This window comes from Theropithecus gelada, chromosome 16 (genome assembly GCF_003255815.1).
Source record: "Theropithecus gelada isolate Dixy chromosome 16, Tgel_1.0, whole genome shotgun sequence".
NCBI classification, from domain to species: Eukaryota; Metazoa; Chordata; class Mammalia; order Primates; family Cercopithecidae; genus Theropithecus; species Theropithecus gelada.
Genome location: NC_037684.1, coordinates 32,335,259 through 32,357,666, shown reverse-complemented (window position 1 = coordinate 32,357,666; position 22,408 = coordinate 32,335,259). Strand labels below are relative to the sequence as shown.

At 46.4% G+C, this 22,408-nt stretch overlaps 1 protein-coding gene across 1 annotated transcript in view; it reads left to right on the top strand.

Moving 5' to 3' along the window:
• Nucleotides 1-11,378, top strand: part of LSM12 (LSM12 homolog) — a 37,519-nt gene extending 26,141 nt beyond the window's left edge. Inside the window, exons 4-6 of the mRNA XM_025361937.1 lie at nt 6,223-6,332; nt 8,472-8,598; nt 9,715-11,378. Of these exons, the coding sequence (XP_025217722.1) occupies nt 6,223-6,332; nt 8,472-8,598; nt 9,715-9,807 (330 nt within the window). The 3' untranslated portion in view covers nt 9,808-11,378. The remainder of the gene's footprint in view (nt 1-6,222; nt 6,333-8,471; nt 8,599-9,714) is intronic.
• The last annotated feature ends 11,030 nt before the right edge of the window (nt 11,379-22,408 follow it).

Sequence of the window (22,408 nt, the reverse complement as noted above, 5' to 3'; positions counted from 1 at the left end):
GCCTCAGCCTCCCAAAGTGCTGGGATTACAGGTGTGAGCCACTGCCTTTTGTTTTTGAGGAAACTTTAATTGAGGAAGACAATTACTTTAAAAATTAAACATTTACCATATGACCCAGAAATTCTACTCTTAGGTATCTACTCAACAAAAGTAAAAACATGTCCACACACAGAGGCTTCTTACTTTTAAAAAGTAAAATGTTTTTACTTTTACATGCACAAAGACTTGTGTGTGATTGCTGCCAAAAACTGGAAACAGCCGGCTAGGGTGGCTCATGTCTGTAATCCCAGCACCTTAGGAGGCCAAAGTGGGTGGATCGTTTGAGCTCAGGAGTTCAAGACCATCCTGGGCAACATGGTTAAACTCTATCTCTACAAAAAAATACTAAAACTTAGCCAGGCGTGGTGGTGTGCATCTGTGGTCCCAGTTAACTTGGGAAGCTGAGGTGGGAGGTTTGCCTGAGCCCAGTGGGTGGAGGTTGCAGTGAGCTGAGATTGTGTCATTGCATTCCGGCCTGGGTGATAGAGTGAGACTCTGTTTCAGAAAACACAAAAAACAAAACTGGAACCAATTCAGATTTTGATCAATTGTCCATCAACTAGTGAATGAATATATAAAAGATAGAACTGTATCCTCATAGTGGAATGCTACCTAGCAATTTAAAAAACTATTGGTATATGAAACAAAATGGATGAACCTCAGACATATGCTGAGTGAAAGAAGCCAGAGACATAAGTCAACATATTGTATGATTCCATTTATATGAAATAGCTGGTAAAGGAAAAACTATAGAAATCAACATATTGTATGGTTCAATTTATATGAAATATCTAGTAAAGGAAAAACTGTAGAAATAGATTTAAGGCCAGGCGTGGTGGCTCACTCTTGTAATCCCAGCACTTTGGGAGGCCGAGGCGGGCAGATCATGAGGTCAGGAGTTGGAGACCAGCCTGGCCAACATGGTGAAACCCTGTCTCTACTAAAAATACAAAAATTAGCCAGGCGTGGTGCTGAGCACCTGTAATCCCAGCTACTTGGGAGGCTGAGGCGGGAGAATCGCTTGAACCTGGGAGGCGGAGGTTGCAGTGAGCCAATACTGCACCACTGCACTCTAGCCTGGGTGACAGAGCAAGACTTCGTCTCAAAAAAAAGAAAGATTTTAAAAAGTAATCTTGGTGGCCCTCCCAAGCCTAAAAGGCACATTCTACACTTTCTCTACTGAGGGCAGCTTTTATTGGTTCTCTCCAGTGGTTTGACAAAAACTATAAACTTACTAACTTGGAATAATTGGGCCATTTATAGGTATATAGTCATTTGCAAAAATATGTGGGAAAGTTTAGATTTGTACGGTAGCTAAATTGAGGGTAGAGTGATAATCATTTGCTTTACAAAAGAAGGCATATTCATGTTCTGTATGAGTTTTCATAACTAAAAAAAGGACAAGGTAATCTTTCTCTCCCCACCCCCAATTTCTTTTCTTGACAGCGGTCTCCCCCATTGATGGGGACTCCTAATTGATGGGGTCCTCTCTGGGAGATTTTATCACATTTGTACAGCTTCCTGTTAAAAGCAGATCCCTAGGCCGGGCGCGGTGGCTCAAGCCTGTAATCCCAGCACTTTGGGAGGCCGAGACGGGCGGATCACGAGGTCAGGAGATCGAGACCATCCTGGTTAACACGGTGAAACCCCGTCTCTACTAAAAAATACAAAAAACTAGCCGGGCGCAGTGGCGGGCGCCTGTAGTCCCAGCTACTCGGGAGGCTGAGGCAGGAGAATGGCGGGAACCCGGGAGGCGGAGCTTGCAGTGAGCTGAGATCCGGCCACTGCACTCCAGCCTGGGCGGCAGAGCGAGACTCCGTCTCAAAAAAAAAAAAAAAAAGCAGATCCCTGTAGCTCAGTCTAGATCCTTAAAGCATTACTATAGGTTGGGGATATTGGGGGCAAACTGAAAATACGTAGTCAGCTTACAGTCATTTCTGCTGACTTTTCCAAGTGCCCCCTTACATCATTTAGCATTTGGGATCTGTTTGCATTAGGATTGAAATGGAGAATTGTCTAATCCATTCTCCTTTGCTTTTGGAGCGTTTAGGGGAGATTGCACTTGCACAACTGGTATTTTGGCGGGGGTAGGGGGTGTATTTTGAAATCGTTCTATAACCAGTGTGTCATTGTTACTCAGCCTGTCTAAAGAATCACTTCTGGCTGAGATTTATATCCATTTTATTTTCTCTCTGGCAAAAATTCAAGTGGCTCTTCTTCCAGCTTTTTTTCCTCCCCTTCTCTAGCTTAATTTGTCAGTTCCATTCTTAAACATTCTACATAGATGCCTGGTTTCCTGAGCCAACTCTTTTCTCTTACTAAATGGGGTGATGTTATGTTTTTAAGCTACTATGTAGGTGACAAAGACATTTTACTCTTTGAGCGTTCAGACTATCTAGTCAACACAAGCTTTATAGAAGCAGCTTTCTCTGACCCAGCATTCGGAGATGATTTTGATTTTCAGGAATAAATGTTTTTAAAGGGGATTGAGGTTTCAAAGTGAGATCCTCCAGTCTGCTTGTAAGGTAAATGCCCGCCTGACCACTAGATGCTTCCCAGGAGCTCTGCCACCCTCCAGTTTTTCCTTCTTTCCTTGAAGATGTTTTTTTTTTTTTTTAATAGAGACAGGGTCCCACTATGTTGCCCACTATGTTGCCCAGGCTGGTCTGTAACTACTTGGCTTAAGTGATCCTCCCATCTCAGCCTCCCAAAATTCTGGGATTACAGGCGTGAGCCACAGTGCTGGCCGAATTCAGATTTTCTTAAGGCATTGTTTGGAAAGCAAGATTCCAGGAAACTCCTTCTTAGGTTGCAGTGAGCTGAGATCACACCACTGTACCAGCATGAGCCACAGAGCAAGACTCCGTCTCAAAAAAAAAAAAAAAGGAAACTTCTCCTTGTTACCAGGGTTTTTTTGGTGCTTGAGTAAGCGTTGCTTGTTGCTGCTTAAAATACATCATCAGCAGCTCTCTTTCCATAGATACTACATAGAAGCTACAAGGCTTTCTTGCTACAGTTGGGATTGCCACTGCTTCGAATGCTGTCAGCCTGTGTGTTTATTTGTCTGTAAAGTTATAGCCTGGTGGGGCCAGAATGGCAGCCAGTCTTGAAAGATTATATATATATTGCTGCTGTATTTGTTTCTCTCCACGTCCTAGAGATCCTGTGAAAAAGGAGCTCTGGCTTCAGATCACTGCAGAGTTTTGCCATCTTCCCTCTCTTACCCAGGGAGGCTGAAATGACAGCATGAGCTGGCCTTCTGTGCTCACACCCGCTCCTCCTTCCTAAGACAGTCTTTGAAACTTGCAAGGACAAGAATACCCAGTGCCACATGGCAGTCGAAGGCCTCCTTTTTTTCATAGTCAAACTTAAGCCTTGACAAAGTGCTTAATTTTATAAACAAAGAATTAGACACTTGGTTTACTTCCCCTGCTATAAAACTATGCTTGGAGCTGGGCGCGGTGGCTCATGCCTGAAATCCCAGCACTTTGGGAGGCTGAGGCGGGTGGATCACCTGAGGTCAGGAGTTGGAGACCAGCCTGGCCAACATGGTGAAACCCTGTCTCTACTAAAAATACAAAAAAATGGCCGGGCATGGTGGCTCATGCCTGTAATCCCAGCACTTTGGGAGGCCGAGGTGGATGGATCACGAGGTTAGGAGATCGAGACCATCCTGGCTAACATAGTGAAGCCCCATCTCTACTAAAAATACAAAAAAATGTAGCCGGGCATGGTGGCAGGCACCTGTAGTCCCAGCTGCTCGGGAGGCTGAGGCAGGAGAATGACGTGAACCCAGAGGCGGAGCTTGCAGTGAGCAGAGCTTGCGCCACTGCACTCCAGCCTGGGCGACAGAGCAAGACTTTGTCTAAAAAAAAAAAAAAAAATAGCTGGGGGTGGTGGTGTGCGCCTGTAATCCCAGCTACTCGGGAGGCTGAGACAGGAGAATCGCTTGAACCTGGGAGGTGGAGGTTGCAGTGAGCTGAGATCACGCCGTTGTACTCCAGCCTGGGCAACAAGAGCGAAACTCAATCTCAAGAAAAAAAAGCTATGCTTGGTTTATGGTTTGATGGATCACTGTAAAAGCAGAATATAAATGTTTGAAGATTCCAAGCATCAAGGTACTTTTGGAACATGCTGTAGGTATGGTCCCCCCCGCTTTTTTTTTTTTTGAGACGGTGTCTTGCTCTGTCGCCCAGGCTGGAGTGCAATGGCGTGATCTCGGCTCACTGCAGTCTCCTTCTCCCGGGTTCAAGCGATTCTCCTGTCTCAGCCTCCCGAGTAGCTTGGATTAAAGGCACGCACCACCACACCCATCTAATCTTTGTATTTTTAGTAGACACAGGGTTTCACCATGTTGACCAGGTTGGTCTCGAACTCCTGACCTCAGGTGATCCGTCCGCCTTGGCATCTCAAAGTGCTGGGATTACAGGCATAAGCTACCGCGCCCGGCCAGTGCCTCTTCTTATTTAAGGAACTGATGTTTGAGGACAAATTGTGTGTTTTTGTGTGTGTTTGCACATGTGCTGCAGCATTGTTAGACTCAGCTGTTTATGTTCATGGGTCTGAAAAGTCTCCAGATTATTTGTTGGACTTTTAAGATGCATTGTTTGCTTTTGTTTTAACTACCTTGTCTGGCACATTTGTTTTGTCTTACACTCAAACAAATTTGTGCCTCTGGAATCTCTAGCATCCAGTAGTGTGGGGTGGGGATCAGAAATGTGCTGGAGAGGTGATAGGGATTGACAGGGTAGAATTTACTAGATTGTAGTAGACTACCAGATTTTACTAGATTTTCTTTTGATCAGTTTGTGGATTGTTCCACCAGAGGGCAGTGAAGGAACAGAGATGACGTAGAATTCAGACTCTTCCTTTTTCTCAAAAACGGGACAGGGTTGCCTTTAGCTGAAGCAAAGGTGGACAGCGTTTATGGTTAGATTTACTTGAATCCTGGCTCCTTATGTGAGCACAGATAATGTCCTGTAAGAGTTTTTAGAGGCTCAAATTGTGGTCTGTGAAGGTGTAGTATGTATTAATTTTTAAACTGGAGGCTCTAGCACAACAGCTCATAAACATTCCTTATTTTCATCTTGAAATGGAAATTGCGCGCGCGCGTGTGTGTGTATGTGTGTGTATGTGTATATATATATATTTTTTAAGAGACAGAGTCTCGCTTCTTTGCCCAGGCTGGAGTACTGTAGCATGACCTCGGCTCACCGCAACGTCTGCCTGCTGGGTTCAAGTGATTCTGCTGCCTCAGCCTTCTGAGTAGCTGGGATTAAAGGCGTGCACCACCATGCCTGGCTAATTTTTGTAATTTTAGTAGAGATGGGGTTTCACCATGTTGGCCAGCCTGGTCTCGAACTCCTGACCTCAGTGATACAGCCAGTTAAAAGTGTGTGTGTGTGTGTGTGTGTGTGAATATATATATATATATATATATTTTTTTTTTTTTTTTTTTTTTATTCTTGCTTTGTCTCTCAGGCTAGAGTGCAGTGGCACGATCTCGACCCCCTGCAACCATCTCCTCCTGGGTTCAAGCAGTTCTCTGCCTCAGCCTCCCAAGTAGCTGGAATTATAGGAGCCCCCCACCATGCCTGGCTAATTTTTTTTTTTTTTTTGTATTTTTAATAGAAACAGGGTTTCAACCATCTTGGCCAGGCTGGTCTTGAGCTCCTGACCATGTGATCCACCTGCCTCGGCCTCCCAAAGTGCTTGGATTTACAAGCATGAGCCACCACCCCTGGTTGGAAATGTATATAGTTTTAAATCTCTGACCATCATTTGCCATCACATAGTCCCCCAGCCACACTCTATAATTTTAAAAGTGCTTTATTTTCTTCCTAGTGCTTATCACTGTCTGAAATTACCTTGTTTTCAGTTACTTTTTTATAGTTTGTCTCCCCCACCCACTTCAGGCTGTATTTAGCCTAGCATAGTGAATGTCTGGCACATGGTAGGTATGCAGTAAGTATTAGAAGGAAGGAAGGAACATTTTCTTGGAATACCGGTAACTGTTCAGGTATGTTGTGGGTTTTTAAAATTTGTTTCACTTTTCATTTCTGAGAAAACAGAAATCTGTCCAAACCAGTCTTTCCTGGCCTCCTTTCTTCAGCTTAGGTCCTGACTGTTGGGAAGAATGAAGATGAATCCTATTCTGAGTCTCTTTCCTCTCTTCCACCCTAGCTTGCCAGCAAAGCACGGACAGAGAAGGAGGAGAAGCTGAGCCAGGCCTATGCAATCAGTGCTGGTGTGTCTCTAGAGGGCCAGCAGCTCTTCCAGACCATTCACAAGACGTGAGTTGGGGGATCGGAGAGGTCTTTTGTCCTGGGGTAATGCTACCTGGTTGTGCTGTCTGGTGGCAGGCTTTTGGGTGGTTGTCTCCTAAAAGTCTACTGGGGAAGCTGGTAGGGTATTGGCAAAATGCCGGCATCCAGAGCTGCGGGTACTGTAGCCCCCTTTCCACACAGAAAAATAGTGTAATCACAGACAAGTTGTCTTCTCTGGTCTTCAGTTTCTTGTCTGTAAAACTTAGTTTTGGATTATATCACTTTTCCCAATGTAGATTGGGATGAACACGGAGTTAGAGCAGGTCACCTTCTTACCACTTCTTAAAAGACATCTTGTTGGTCAGGTGCGGTGGCTCACGCCTGTAATCCCAGCACTTTGGGAGGCTGAGGCGACAAATCACCTGAGGTCGGGAGTTCCAGAGCAGCCTGACCAACAAGGTGAAACCCCCATCTCTACTAAACATACAAAATTAGCCAGGCGTGGTGGTGCATGCCTGTAATCCCAGCTACTCGGGAGGCTGAGGCAGGAGATTCGCTTGAATCCTGGAGGTGGAGGTTGCAATGAGCCGAGATCGTGCCACTGCACTCCAGCCTGGGCAACAAGAGCAAAACTCTGTCTCAAAAAAAAAAAAAAGACATTTTGTCACAGCAGAAGTCATTTGACTCTCCACTAGCTTCCCTAGCTGCTGAAAAACTGGAACATTTGACACCCCTCTCCACCCCCGCTCCCCACCCCACACTGCCTTCTGTTACTCTGTTTAACCACCCTGGATCTGGTGCACAGATGGCAGCTGGCATCAGAGCTGTTTGAGGCCGTGGTGTGAGTATCTGAACATTTACAGGTATGTGAAGGAACTCTCAGTCGCATCAGCTGCCCTGGGGCTTCCCAAGTGTGAACTGGAATGGGTTTTCCCAGTCTGGCAAGTGCCCAACTATCTGATAATTGAGAAGAGCCAGTCTGAAGAGCAGCTCCCATTATGGGTGATAGGGTCAGAGAAGATGGGGAGTTTGTTCTCTTTTTTTTTTTTTTTTTTTTGAGTCAGAGTCTCACTCTGTCGCCAGGCTGGAGTCCAGTGGTTCAATTTTGGCTCACTGCAATCTCTGCCTCCCAAGTTCAAACAGTTCTCCTGCTTCACCCTCCCGAGTAAGTGGGACTACAGGCGTGCAGCCTCACGCCCAGCTAATTTTTGTATTTTTAGTAGAGACAGTGTTTCATCATGTTGGCCAGGATGGTCTCGATCTCCTGACCTCATGGTCCGCCCTCTTTGGCCTCCCAAAGTGCTGGGATTACAGGTGTGAGCCACCACGCCCGGCCTCTCTTTTTTTTTGATACAGGGTCTCACTTTTATCGCCTAGGTTGAAGTGCAGTGGTGCAATTTTAGCTTACTGTAGCCTCGATCTCCCCGGCTCAGGTGATTCTCCCACCTCAGCCTCTGGAGTAACTGGGACTACAGACGCATGCCACCACTACTGGCTAATTTTTTGTATGTATTTTTAGTAGAGACGAGTTTTTGCCATGTTGCCCAGGCTGGTCTCCAACTCCTGGACTCAAGCAGTCTACCCGCCTCAGCCTCCCAAAGCGCTGAGATTACAGGTGTGAGCCACCACGCCCAGCCTGTTCTCCTGTCTTTCTAAAGGTGGTGTTTCTCGCTAGGCCAATGGTTGGCAAACTATGCCAGCACACCAGATCTGCTCCTCTGTTTTACCTATTGTCCATGGCTACTTTTGCACAACTGTGGCAGAACTCAGTGCTAGTTGTAACAGACGATATGGCCTGCAAAGCCTAAAATGTTTGTTAAGAGATCCTCAAGAGAAAAAGTTTGCCAGCCTCTGCCCTAGGCTACTATCTTAGTTTGGATTCTTGAGGCTACCATCACATTTTTATGACTCTCCAGGTCTCTGATGCTTCAGAGTAACAATTTCTGGGCTCTCCCAAGAATAAATGTGCATGAGTTTCATTGCTTTTCTAGCCAGTGGCACCCAAGGAATGTTTCTTGGCTACTATATGGGCTGCTGGTGTCTAGTTGTTGGCTGAGTGGTGAGCTGGGAACTTGGGATCAGCCGTCTGGAGTTATTTATTCATCAGACAGGAGATGTGGGATGCCCCCAAGAGGTTACATTTCGCCTGCTGTCTTCTCCTTCCAGCATTAAAGACTGTAAATGGCAAGAAAAAAACATCGTAGTCATGGAAGAAGTTGTTATTACACCCCCATATCAAGTGGAAAACTGTAAAGGCAAAGAGGGGAGTGCACTGAGCCATGTACGCAAAATAGTAAGTAAAGGAGCCTTGAAACTTTAGGGGAGAGAGGATGGTTCCTCGGGCCTTCAGTCTTTAGCACCAGAGCAGGACATTGTGCTACAGTCTCTGCCTCCTGTAGCATCACTGTCTGGCCTCCCTGCACTGTGGGGCTCTGCAGCTGTGGCTTGGCTACTCCTGTGGGAATGGAACCACTGGGTGATATGGAGTGAAGTGAGTGGGTGACCCTATGTCCTTTGCTGGCTTTTTGGAATTAGCAAGGCTGTTCCGTGGTGTTGGGCCCAAGCAGTTTCTCTCATCCCATATTGAGTTTTTCTTTTTTAGAGACAGAGTCTCGCTCTGTCGCCCACGCTGGAGTGCAGTGGCGCGATCTCGGCTCACTGCAAGTTCTGCCTCCCGGGTTCAAGCGATTCTCCTGCCTCAGCCTCCCGAGTACCTGGGACTGCAGGCATATTCTACCACACCCGGCTAGAGATGGGGTTTCACCATGTTGGCCAGGCTGGTCTCGAACTCCTGACCTGAAGTGATCTACCCACCTCGGCCTCCCAAAGTGCTGGGATTGCAGGTATGAGCCACCATGCCTGGCCCCCATACTGGGTTTTTCTTAGCTGCAGATACCCTTCTAGAAAGATCTGGTTGGTATAAATCAGTTGCTGATGGTGTCTCTGGCCCTGCATATGTCATTGGACTTAGCATTTGTTAAAACAAACTTACAAAACACTCCTGCTTTTTTTTTTTTTCCTCTGAGGAACATTGAGAGACCAACATTATAGATGTAGGAGGTATGATAAGACTGTAATCCCCCCACCAGCTTTTCATTTTGTACTTGTGTATAGCAGAGAGTAGGAGTTTAGGTCATGATTATCTCCCCTCATTGTATTTTATAGTTTAGTTTGTAGATTCACCTTCTTCTAGCCAATCTTAGTGGAAACTGCAAAAAAAATGTAGCTGCAGCAGGAGGCCCTGGCCTACCTTGTGGTTGGGAAGGCCAATAGACAGCAAGGGCAAAGGTGCCTGGATAGTACATGGGCTGGACAGCCAGGATGGGGCTGTGGAAACCTGGGTTGGATTGTTCGGGAGACCTTTCTTGCCCATCTCCTTTATTCACCTGTGTTGCCTGGTCTTTTTCAGGTTGAAAAACATTTTAGAGACGTGGAAAGCCAAAAGATACTGCAACGTTCACAAGCCCAGCAACCACAGAAGGAGGCTGCCCTGTCATCTTGAGTCCGTACACATGGAGGACTCTTCCAGCATCCAGCCAAGGAGGCGCTGGTGGTGGCTTCAGCGGAGGCAGGCCGGGGGAGGGAAGGGATCCTATATGTCCTGTTGGCTCTTAACAAAGGGTCAGCATTTCCAAATCTTAGACTTGAACAAACAAAACACCCAACAAAAAAGAACAAGAGAATAATTTAAAAGTTGAATCATTACTTGACTAACAGACTTCGGTCCACCATGTCCTTTTCACAGCCCTCTTCTGGAACAGTCACCTTGTTAATTTTATTTTTGAAAATTCTTTTCCCACTCTGCCCTTTTACTTCCAACTTTCCTTTCCTAGTCTGTTCCTGCCATTCTGTTTTTATAAGTGGCTACACTTGCCTTCTGAATGATTGAAAGAAACTTTTACATCTTTTCTTCCAAAATAAAAGTAACAAGCTGACTGTGATTCTTAAGTTGAGACCAGAGCAGCAAAGGTCTCACTTTAAATTTTTCTTTGTTTTCTTTTCCTTTTTTTTTTTTCCTTTTTTTTTTTTTTTTTTGCACAGGGCATGGCTTGAATTAGTTTTATTTTTCTTAACTTTAAATATATATATGAAAATATATATTAAAATGTTCTCTAAATATTTTCTGCTTCTTGCAGGTCTCTTTTTACTAGATCATGGCTATTCTTCCCACCTCATCCCTCTGAAAATAAAAATGTATTGCCCTCCCCACCGTCCGTAGCCAGGCCACTAACTTGACTTGGTGCAAGAGATTCTTGCTGTGAACTTTGTAGAGCCAGTGTGCAGATAGAATTTGGCTTTGAGGGTTCCTGATGGCTTTTCAGTCTTTAACTGTGTGTGTACCAGTCTCACATTTGGCCCAAACCTCAGGATTCTCCCTCTGCCTGTCTTACTTCATGGTACTAGAAGAACTTCCTCGCCACTCCACAAGAGAGAGTCAGCTGCCCTTTCTCCTGTGCCTCTGCAGGAAGAACTCTTTTGCATGGCACATCTCAGCTCCTCTTTGAGGGATCGTTTTCTTTGATAAGAAACCTGGAGTCCATTTACTCTGACCTCTCTTTAAATCTATATCCAGAGCCACAACCCAGGAAAAAGCTTGGGTGACCCGTAATTTCTCTTCTCCTGCTATCCTCTTGCTCTTATGCCCCACCCCAACTCACCTTAAATTTTACAAGCTTATGACAGTTTGTATGTGCTCAGCCAATGAGCAGAAAACCTGGAAAGAATTTCTGGACTTTAGCCCACCAGTTTGTCTGGTTGACTAACCTGCTGAGAGCTAAAATTGGCACCCATTGCCCCGTGCCTTCAGGCAGTCTCATGGGGCAGAGCATGCCACCATCCGAATATCAGGCACTGAGTGGAATGTGGGTGAAGCTCACATGACTGGCTAGAGCTTTGGGGGTGGGGTGGGGGTTAACTACTATTTTTTTGGCCATGATCTCTTTCCCCTTCCTTTTTTTTTAATTAAATAAATGGATCAAAATTAAATAATTCAAGCCCTGCCTTCAAAATGAATTTTTTTTTTTTTAGTATTATTTAGCAAAAACAATAAAACCCAAATTTTTTTAACCATCACTCATGTCTCAGGTTTGTGCGTCCTTTAGAGGCCCCAGGGGAGAGGATCCAAAGTACCCCTAAGACGGGATGTCTGTCTGGTTTGACCTTTCCCTTTAGAGTCTCTTCTTCCTACTGTTTACCCTCTCTTTTCACCCCCAAGGACTCATCCAGAAATATAGTGCAGGGTGTATTTTAAGAAGGGGGTCCAGGGTTTGGAGTGGTGTGTAGGTGGAGTGTGGGGAAAAGGCTATAGTCACATACATAGAACCATTTGTTACAGGACTGTTTGGAGGCACAAATGGTCGGCGAGCTGAGAAGTAAACTCAGATCCACCTGCCTCTGGTCAGAACTTGATTTAAAGAACTGAGCTTTTGGCCGGGCGCGGTGGCTCACGCCTGTAATCCCAGCACTTTGGGAGGCCGAGGCGGGCGGATCTCGAGGTCAGGAGATCGAGACCATCCTGGTTACCACAATGAAACCCCGTCTCTACTAAAAATACAAAAAATTAGCCGGACGTGATGGTGGGCGCCTGTAGTCCCAACTACTTGGGAGGCTGAGGCAGGAGAATGGCGTGAACCCGGGAGGCGGAGCTTGCAGTGAGTGAGAGAGCGCCACTGCACTCCAGCCTTGGCGACAGAGCGAGACTCCGTCTCAAAAAAAAAAAAAAAACAGCCTTTGATTTAGCCTACATGGGAATGTAGACTTAGAGAAGGTGAGAAAGGGAGAAGGGAAGAGACCTTGTAAGATCTAGAAAGCCTAAGAGATATGATGAAAGGAGTGGAGGTGATTAATTAGTGGGAAACAGCAAGCCTGGGAGGAAGCTCTTCATTGTGTGTCCCACATCTTCCTGTCCCCACTACTAGTCTTAATTTTGTAAATGGGGGGAAGTATCAACTGGGTTTGGCAGGAAGCACTTTTAACTCCTAAGTTTTAGTCGCTAAAATAATGTGGAGCTTTAAGCAGTTCAAGAGGTGGAGTTAGTGTCGTTGGAAAGGCAGGCAGTGAGTTATGGAAAACAGAACAAGGACTTTGATAACTTCATTCCTCATGTTGTTCCTGGATAAGTCATTTCATCTTTCTTAGCCTTAAATTTCCCAACTGTAAATGTGGAAATAATATCCATCTCCTAGGATTGGTATGAAGGGTTAATAAGATATTTTAAAAGCCTAATACTTAGAAAGTGCTCTGTAAATGTTAGTATAAATGTTAGCTTGATCCTTGGATAGTTAAATCTGGAGGTGAGATTGGAGTATATGATTTCCAGAAGTGCCATGTTTGCTTTCGGAGCCTTAGTTTAGGCCAGGTGCAGTGGCTCACACCTGTAGTCCCAGCACTTTGCGAGGCCGAGGCAGGAGCTCAAGACCATTCTGGGTGGCATAGTGAGACCCCCGTCTCTACAAAAAATAAGTTTAAAAAAATTAGATGCGATGGTACATGCCTGTAGTGCCAGCTACTTGGGAGAGTGAGGTGGGAGGATCACTTGAGCCAGGAAGGTTGAGGCTGCAGTGAGCTGTGATTGTACCAGTGCACTCCAGGATGCACTCCAACCTGGTGACAGCAAGATGCTGTCTCTTTAAAAAAAAAAAAAAAAAAAAAACTGTGCTTAGATGGCATTTTAAGGGAGGCTAATAAGTGAAGCACTTGGGCAGATCTGGTTCAGGCAGGGGTAGGGGTCTCAGAGCCCTGCCCTCGGTCTCACAGATCTCACCCCTTAACCCTTCCTTGGAGTGCCTAAGGAATGCTTTTGATTATAATTTTTTGTTTGAGATGGAGTTTTGCTCTTGTTGCCCAGGCTGGAGTGCAATGGCGCGATCTCGGCTCACTGTAGCCTCCGCCTCCTGGGTTCAGCTGATTCTCCTGCCTCAGCTGCACGAGTAGCTGGGATTACAGGCACGTGCCACCATGCCTGGCTAATTTTGTATTTTTAGTAGAGACTGGGTTTCTCCATGTTGGTCAGGCTGGTCTTGAACTCCCGATCTCAAGTGATCCACCCTTCTCGGTCTCCCATAGTGCTGGGATTACAGGCATGAGTCACCACACCCGGCCTTGATTATAATTTTCAAAACTTTTTCAGAATAGAGAATGAGTTCCACTGAGGCCAAGTGACTTGTCTAGAGTGCCCCACCTGCCTGTGGTAGCTGAGCTGGAAGAAAGCCTGAGGCTTTATCCACTCATGGGTTCCTAATGCTGGGACTTCCCAAACTGATGGCATGTGTACTGCTCATTTTGTTTGCCAGAATGAGGCTGGAACACAGGAGACTAGTGAGAATGGCAGAAATTGCCACCTAGATTGAAAGGATACTGAACCACAGAAGAGCGTGGTACAGAGAGCTTACATGTATGATGCAGCATGGACAGTTTTGCAGTGTCTCCTTGGCTTTGTTTTGGGGTGTTCTCCTTTATCACCAAATACACACACACTCACACACCTTTACACCCAGCACCTGATAATCTCACCACCACCACGCACACACCTTTGGAGTTACTGCTATTTAGAGCATCCAATTATTGTGATATAAACAGCCTTACCACAGTGAGTTGATAACTGAATCTGTGCCATTCAAGTCTGAGCAGCTCATTGCTGATTTCTGTTTGGTGCTTTGAAAATTTGAAAATTGCTCAAGCACTTCAATATGAGTTCAGTGGCTGCAACCTGTTAACTACTGGTTGAGGAGGGTAAAGGCTAAGAATGTGTGTCTCATAATCTGTTCTCCTGTGAGACATACTGGTAAAGGAAATAGAGGCATTTCATTCATACACAGATCGAGTGTGCTTGGTATGGCAGCTATAGCATGGAGGGTACTGTGGTGAGAATGTGTAGTACTGGAAGCTGAAATGTACAGGATGAGTGGTAAGGACAGTGGTAGAAGTGGGAGTGTGGGAGAGAGCTGGTTGCCTGGTTGGAGGATGTTAGATTTGCATGGTAGGTTTGCTTTCCTATCACTGCTGGAGGCCGTCAGTGCCAGAGAATTCCTCTTTAAGAAACTTGGATTTGGCTGGGTACGGTGGCTCACGCCTGTAATCCCAGCACTTTGGGAGGCCAAGGTGGCCGGATCACGAGGTCAGGAGATCCAGACCATCCTGGCTAACATGGTGAAACCCCGTCTCTACTAAAAATACAAAAATATTAGCTGGGCATGGTGGTGGGTGCCTGTAGTCCCAGTTACTTGGGAGGCTGAGGCAGGAGAATGGCGTGAACCCGGGAGGTAGAGCTTACAGTGAGCAGAGATCGCACCATTGCACTCCAGCCTGGGCGACAGAGCCAGACTCTGCCTCAAAAAAAAAAAAAAAAAAAAAGAAAAGAAACTTGGAATCATCTGCACATACTGCCTAAAGTTTAAGGGTTTAACATAATCAGATAAACAGTATTGAAGTATCTGAAAAAGATGCTCTTCAGCTGCTATCCACTGGTGATATCCTGTGGCTATCCACTGCTGCTATCCACTGGTGACACACTGTGTGGCTGTAATAGTTTCAAAACAAATTTGTTATTTTATGTTACAAAAACCTTACACAGACAGGCACAGTGGCTCACGCCTGTAATCTCAACACTTTGGGAGGCCAAGGCGAGTGGGATCACTTGAGGTCAGGAGTTCAAGACCAGTCTGGCCAATGTGGTGAAACTCCATCTCTACTAAAAGTATAACAATGAGCTGGGCGTGGTGGTGTGCACCTGTGGTCCCAGCTACTTGGGAGGTTGAGGCAGGAGGATTGCTTGAACCCAAGAAGCGGAGGTTGCAGTGAGCTGAGATCGCACCACTGCACTTCAGCCTGGTGACAGAGCAAGAAAACTCTGTCTCAAAAACAAAAAAACGACCTTACATGGCTCATTACAGAAAAACTAGAAGACAAAGCAGACATTTTCATCTACCACCCTCTAAAACATTGTTAACATCTTTTTTATCCTTTCACATTCTTTCCTATACAAATGATATTTTCTAGATTTTTAGACACCTTTCCTTGCCCCTTGTGTTTCTGAAAGTGCAGTGCATGATGTCAAAAGAAACTTGCCAACTGGTTCCAGACCACAAAGTTAAGTCAGCAGTATACTCCAATTTATTAGCGTCTTAGAATTGATATATATAAAAGGCAAGGGACTAGATGATCTCTAAGATTACTTCCAACCTCGGTGATCTCTTCTCTATCTTGCTCTACAATGCTCTGCTTCAGGGCCACCCGTGAAGCCATTCTTGACAACTGGAATGGAAACTGATTCCTTCAATAATTTGTTTCTGTCGCTCATATCATGTGGCATGTATGGGTTGCCTTTTGGTTATTTGTTTAGGTTTGTCTTTAATGGTCTATTGGGGTGTCTTGAGGCTCCAAGACAGGGAAAGTTATTCACTCACTCATTTGGGTATTTGCTAGCACCCAGTTGTTGAGACAGAGCGGAAAATAGAGTTTTTAAAGTCATCAGCATAATAACTGGATATGTTGCCTGAGTCAGTATATGAAAAGTGATCCAGGAGTAGGTTTTGAGGAAAGCTTGGAGTTCAAGTTTGGAAAGAGGACAAAGGACCAATAAAGGATACAGGGGAAGATAGAGAGATGCACCTGGTTCCAGACTGGAAAGCAGCAGGAATCTACCTCGGGTTTCTCTAGAGCAGACTCTGGCAGCTGGGACCAAGTCTGGTCAGACTGTAGTCCCCCTTCCTATCTGGCCTCTCCCATTTTCCTACAATTTCCAGTTTCGTTGAAAAGTCTAAATTGGAGCTAAGTTTCTTAATTTGCTGGGTAAGGTGAGGCTAAGGCATATTTCCAGTGACTAATCAACTAACCTCTTCTTTTTCTTTGGTCCTCTGTTGCGGACTCCTGCAGTGTTAGACAAGAACTTCTTACAGGTCTTTTCGTGGAGGGACCAGCAAGTGGTGGGTTTTTTTTTTTACTAATCTGACCCCTTTTACTCTGGTCTGTCTCCTAGCTTAAAGTTGTTGCTTATGCTTACTGGAGGGAGGGGCATGTATCTCTCTAGAGAGAATATTTATAGATGACCACTGAGATGTGATTTCAGCTGAAATCTGAAGAACAAGGTGCTAGCCAAGAGTGTTCAGATAGAGGGAACAGCAGGTGCTAAAGTCAGGTTGACAAGAGCTTGGGATGTTCAGGAACTGACAGAAGACAGGCGGTTGAAGCCTGCTGAGCAGGACGATAGAGAAGTAGGTGGAGCCAGGAGGTGCAGGACCTTACAGTTATCCTAGAGACTGGGTTCTTTGGGACCATGGGCAGCCACGGGACTTGGTCTGATATCAGACAGTGGCAGCAGAAGCAAGGAGGCTGCTGGGTTAGGGGTTGGCACAGCAGTCTGGGTGGGACATGGTGGCAGAGAATTGGTTTCAGAGTTGACGGGACTTGATGCGCTGAATGTGAGGGCAAGGTGGTGAGGGACAGAGAGGAATGAAGGATGCCTTCTAGGTAGGTGGCAAACAATGGGAGAGGGAGAAGTTTGTGGAAGAATCTGGAATTTTTGAATTGCCATTTTGTCTTGCCCATGAAACATTGAAGAGCAGATGGCAAATGGGCAACTGGATAACAAGCCTGGGCTTAGAGAAGCGTGGGATGGAGTTAGACATTCAGTGACTGTCACGTCACTTGTGAACTCTGAGAAGACAAGAGGTTGGGATCTCTGGCCACAGTAGGTAGATTTGCATCAGATAGGAGGGGCCCTTCTTCCCTGACAGGGCAGTGCTAGGAGGTGAGTCTGTAGATCTGTCAGGGAGGTAAGGGTAAGTGACTTCTTTTCTGGTGGCCCAGTTAACCTGAAGGGGGAATAGGGTAAGACTGTTGAGTGCCCTTTTAGAGATGCGTCCTCATGAATTTTGGGGGTAAACAGGCATCCATTGTGTGCCTCTGCCAATCATGTTGAGTGACCTTAGTGCAGACACAGAGAAGGTGAATAGTTGGGTACCGCCAGGTTGAGAGATGTGTCCAGTCTGTACTGTGGAGGGAGAGGGGAGTTGAACTGAGGATATTTATGAAAGGGAGTGAGTATAATTTGGGACCCTTCACTCTGTCACCAGGCTGCAGTGCAGTGGCATGATTACGGCTCACTGCAACCTCTGCCTTCACTCTTGTAAGTGTATGCTGTCATCATGTACACTTCAGTTTTGTTCAGATGAGACTTTTCTGAAAGTGTCCTGCTGTTGCCCTTACGTACTGGCTCCAGGCAGGACATGTAGCCATGTAACTCAGCAGTCAGTGTGTCGACGGTGCAAACACAGGATGCTTCCCATGCTGGGGCTGGTATTGGAAGTTTAGAACAAATTTCCTAGCACTTAATGATGCCAGCGATCTTAAGAGTTTATACAGTATAGTCCCGCCTCCCACTTTACATATCCCCTTTATAGCGTCCTCAGCAGACTGCCTCTACTTGAACTTCCATTGATGGGGTACTCATTACTCAAGGAGGCAACATGTGGCAGCTGTCCGTGCCCTTCTTGTCCTCCAGTGGCGGCTCACCGTTAGAACTAAGGCTAATGCTCAGGTGTCCTGCATGGTAGTCCCTCTTTCAGGGGTTTTTCTATTGCTGGCAGCCCCTGGGTGAGGGGCACGGGCATTGCTAAATCAGCAAATGTGACTCAGAACTATCTTCTCCAGTCAGATGGCTTTTGAAGGAAGCTTTCCTAGTTCTTGAGTGTGGTCCCAGCACTGGACATGGTCTGTTAGCACACTGGGACCTTTTCCTGCAACCATTTACTGCGATGTTGGACACTATAGCAACTAGCTCCTTTTGGCAGATACATCACACTGTTGATTCAGTTTGATGTGATCAGCACAATCGGCCCAGACTTCTTCACAGAAGTAGCTATTATGCCAAGTCTTCTCCAGCTTGTGTAAGTAGATTTTAGATTCCTAAATACTGAATTTTACATTTATTGCTGTTATTTTTTTTTTTCTGAGATGGACTATCACTCTGTCACACAAGCTGGAGTGCACTGGTGCAATCTTAGCTCACTGCAACCTCCGCCTCCTGGGTTCAAGCAATTCTCCTGCTCAGCCTCCCGAGTAGCTGGAATTACAGGCATGCACCACCACACCTGTCTAATTTTTGTATTTTTCAGTAAAGACAGGGTTTCGCCATGTTGGCCAGGCTGGTCTCAAACTCCTGACCTCAAGTGATCCACCCGCCTCGGCCTCCCAAAGTGCTGGGATTACAGGTGTGAGCCACCGTGCCCAGCCTGTTATTAAATATTTTTAACCAACAATTTTAACCTAAAAAGAGCTTTAAAAAAAATCTTGATTCTATACTGCAATACACTAGTTGTCCATCCCAATGTTGTGTTATTTTTAATTTTGATAAACTGTCTTCTGTGTTTTCATCTTATCCAAAGGGATACCCTGAGAGATTTTAATAACATCCAGATTTACGATAGACATCTGGTAGCCCTATCAAAAAAGGAAATAAAGTCGTTTGAGTAAAATTTATTTATTTGTTTATTTATTTATTTATTTATTTATTTATTTATTTATTTTTTGAGACAGAGTCTTGCTCTGTTGCCCAGGCTGGAGTGCAGTGGCCGGATCTCAGCTCACTGCAAGCTCCACCTCCCGGGTTTACGCCATTCTCCTGCCTCAGCCTCCCGAGTAGCTGGGACTACAGGTGCCCGCCACCTTGCCCAGCTAGTTTTTTTTGGTATTTTTTTAGTAGAGACGGGGTTTCACCGTGTTAGCCAGGATGGTCTCGATCTCCTGACCTCGTGATCCGCCCGTCTCGGCCTCCCAAAGTGCTGGGATTACAGGCTTGAGCCACCGCGCCCGGCTTATTTATTTTTGAGATGGAGTCTTACTCTGTTGCCCAGGCTGGAGTGCAGTGGTGTTATCTCGGCTCACTGCAAACTCTGCCTCCCGGGTTCAAGTGATTCTTCTGCCTCAGCCTCCCAAGTAGCTGGGACTACAGGCACCCGCCACCACGCCCGGCTAATTTTTTTTTGTATTTTTAGTAGAGATGGTGTTTCACCATGTTAGCCAGGATCGTCTTGATCTCCTGACCTTGTGATCCATCTTCCTCGGCCTCCCAAAGTGCTGGGATTTCAGGCATGAGCCACTGTGCCCGGCCTTATTTTTTTTGAGACGGAGGCTTGCTCTGTCACCAGGCTGCAGTGCGGTGGCATGATTACGGCCTACTGCAACCTCTGCCTCCCAGGTTCAAGCAATTCTCCGGCCTTAGCCTCCCGAGTAGCTGGGACTACAGGTGCACACCGCCGCACCTGGCTAATTTTTTTTTTTTTTTTTTGTATTTTAGTAGAGGCAGGGTTTCACCATGTTGCCCAGGCTGGTCTTGAACTCCTGAACTCAGGCAGTCTGCCCGCCTCGGCCTCCTAAAGTGCTAGAATTACAGGCGTGAGCCACCGCTCCCGCTCCTGGCTGTACAACTTATTTTTAGTGAACTCATGTGGGCACCTAGTGGTCCTCATGTTTTAGGAAATTGCTCAGACATAATATGTTAAATGAGCCTGTTTTGAGTTTTGTGAACTGTTATGTGACTTGAAAATTGGAAATTTTGGCCTGGCGCAGTGGCTCATGCCTGTAATCCCAGCACTTTGGGAGGCCGAGGCAGGCAGATCACGAGATCATGAGATCAAAACCATCCTGGCTAACACGGTGAAACCTTGTCTCTACTAAAAATACAAAAAAATTAGCAGGGCATGGTGGTGGGTGCCTGTAGTACCAGCTACTCGGGAGACTGAGGCAGGAGAATGGTGTGAACCTGGGAGGTGGAGCTTGCAGTGAGCCGAGATGGTGCCACTGCACTCCAGCCTGGGCGATAGAGCGAGACTCCGTCTAAAAAAAAAAAAAAAGAAAATTGGAAATTTCGCTGAGCCCAAAGCTCTAGCAACCGTCTGTTGGCAATGTTTTCTTACAGATTATTGACAATGGTTCCTCAAGTTTTTTCCAGTATAATCTGCTTATACCAGATCACCTGAACTAATTCCGAGGGGCTTGAGATTAACCAGAGACTCAGACTCATGCCCTAGGTTGATAATAGGTCTGCTACTCTTCCCATTATAGGCATAATCTATGTTATTCACCCCTTTGCTCTTGTCTAGTAGATCTTGACTTTTTTTTTTTTTAAAAAGACAAGGTCTCCCTCTGTCATCCAGGCTGGAGTGCTGTGGCGTGATCACAGCTTACTGCAGCCTCAACCTCTTGGGCTGAAGCAATCCTTCCACCCCACCTTCCTGAGTAGCCGGGATTACAGGCGCATGCAACCATGCCCAGCTAATTTTTTTTTTGTATTTTTAGTAGAGACAGGGTTTCACCATGTTGGTCAGGCTGGTCTTGAACTCCTGATCTTGTGATCTGCTCTCCTCGGCCTCCCAAAATGCTGGGATTACAGGTGTGAGCCACCATGCCTGGAAATTTTTGGTATTTTATGTAGAGAGGGGGTTTCACCATGTTGCTCAGGAATTCACGACCAACCTGGGTGACATAGTGAGACCTCGTTTCTACAAAAAAAATTATTATTTTTTTGAGACAGAGTCTTGCTCTGTCGCCCAGGCTGGAGTGCAGTGACATGATCTCAGCTCACTGCAGCCTCTACCTCCTGGGTTGAGGTGATTCTCCTGCCTCAGCCTCCCCAGTAACTGGGACTACAGGCGCACACCACCACACCTGGCTAATTTGTATTTTACAGACAGCGTTTCACCATGTTAGCCAGGCTGGTCTTGAACTTCTGACCTCAGGTGGTCTGCCCACCTTGGCTTCCCAAGGTGCTTGGATTACAGGCATGAGCCACCACGCTCTGCCAAGCATGACTAGATTCTGTCAGGCCTGAGTTATGTCAGATTTTACTTCTGCCCCTAACTAGCAGTATGACTTGGAAACTTAACTGGCTTTGTCACACATTGGTTTCCTCATCAGTAAAATTAGAGTCCCTGGTTGGGCACAGTGGCTCACGCCTGTAAATCCCAGCACTTTGGGAGGCTGAGGTGGGAGGATCAGTTGAGTCCAGGAATTCGAGAGCAGCCTGGGCAACACAGCAAAACCCCATCTCTACAAAAAATACAAAAATTAGCTGGGCTTGCTGGCACATACCTGTAGTCCCAGCTACTCAGGAGGCTGAGGTGGGAGGATCACCTGAGCCTGGGAGGTTGAGACTGTGGTGGCCTGTGATTGCACCACTGCACTTCAGCCTAGGGACAGAGTGAGATCTTGTCTCAAAAAAAAAAGAGTTCCTTTCCTCAGTTGAGGATTAAATGAAGCCTTTAATGAGATGCCTGGCCCTTCTGTGTGGCCATTACTATTCTCTTAAGAGTTCACTGGGCAGGGCTAGTGAGCACACTGGGAAACCTGGACAGGAGGTTTGGGCTCCTAGAGCAAGGCAGAGGTACTAGGCACAAATACTGTGTTCTGGGAGATGCTGGGCACAACTCAAATGCCAGGATGAAGTGTTTTGACCTTTGGCCTAGTGAGAAGAAAAAGCATTCCCTTCCTTTATGCCTAGACAAGACCTGGGTGAATTATAGATGATGGCAGATTTCTCAGGCAGGCAGTATAGAATGAAGGAGGAGACACCTGACTCCTACCCGAACTGAGGGAGGGCCCTTGGGCCTCAAGCTGCCATTCTCACAATACAGAGCAGGTTGTGGGTCTCCAGAAGGAAGTGAGGAAAGAGGCTGGGGGTGAGCCCTGCTTCCCTGGATGCAAGGCCATAAGGTGGGGATTTCCTAAGCCTGTCCCACATGCTCACCCCTGGGACTGTGGCTTCCCTGAGAGCTGGTCCTGCTGCTGCTCATAAGGGCAGGACTTTGGCAGGAGGCCAGACAGGCAGGCAACTAGAGCCCAGATTCTTTCCACTGCCATTTCTGGGCTGGGGCTGCACTCAGGTGCACTCGGGTGCAGGTGCTGCCAGGAACACAGGTGAGTGCATTGGACTTTCACGGCCTGAGGCCCTATCCTCAGTGCCTAGACAGGGCCAGGATCTTGTTGATGCTCTGACCTCTGGCAGAACGGGAGCTCCAGAAATGTTGGCTGCTTGAGAGCAATTGAATGCATGTTTGGGGGCCGGGGAAGGCAGAGTTTCTCCTGGATCCCTCTAGACAGTCAGTGAG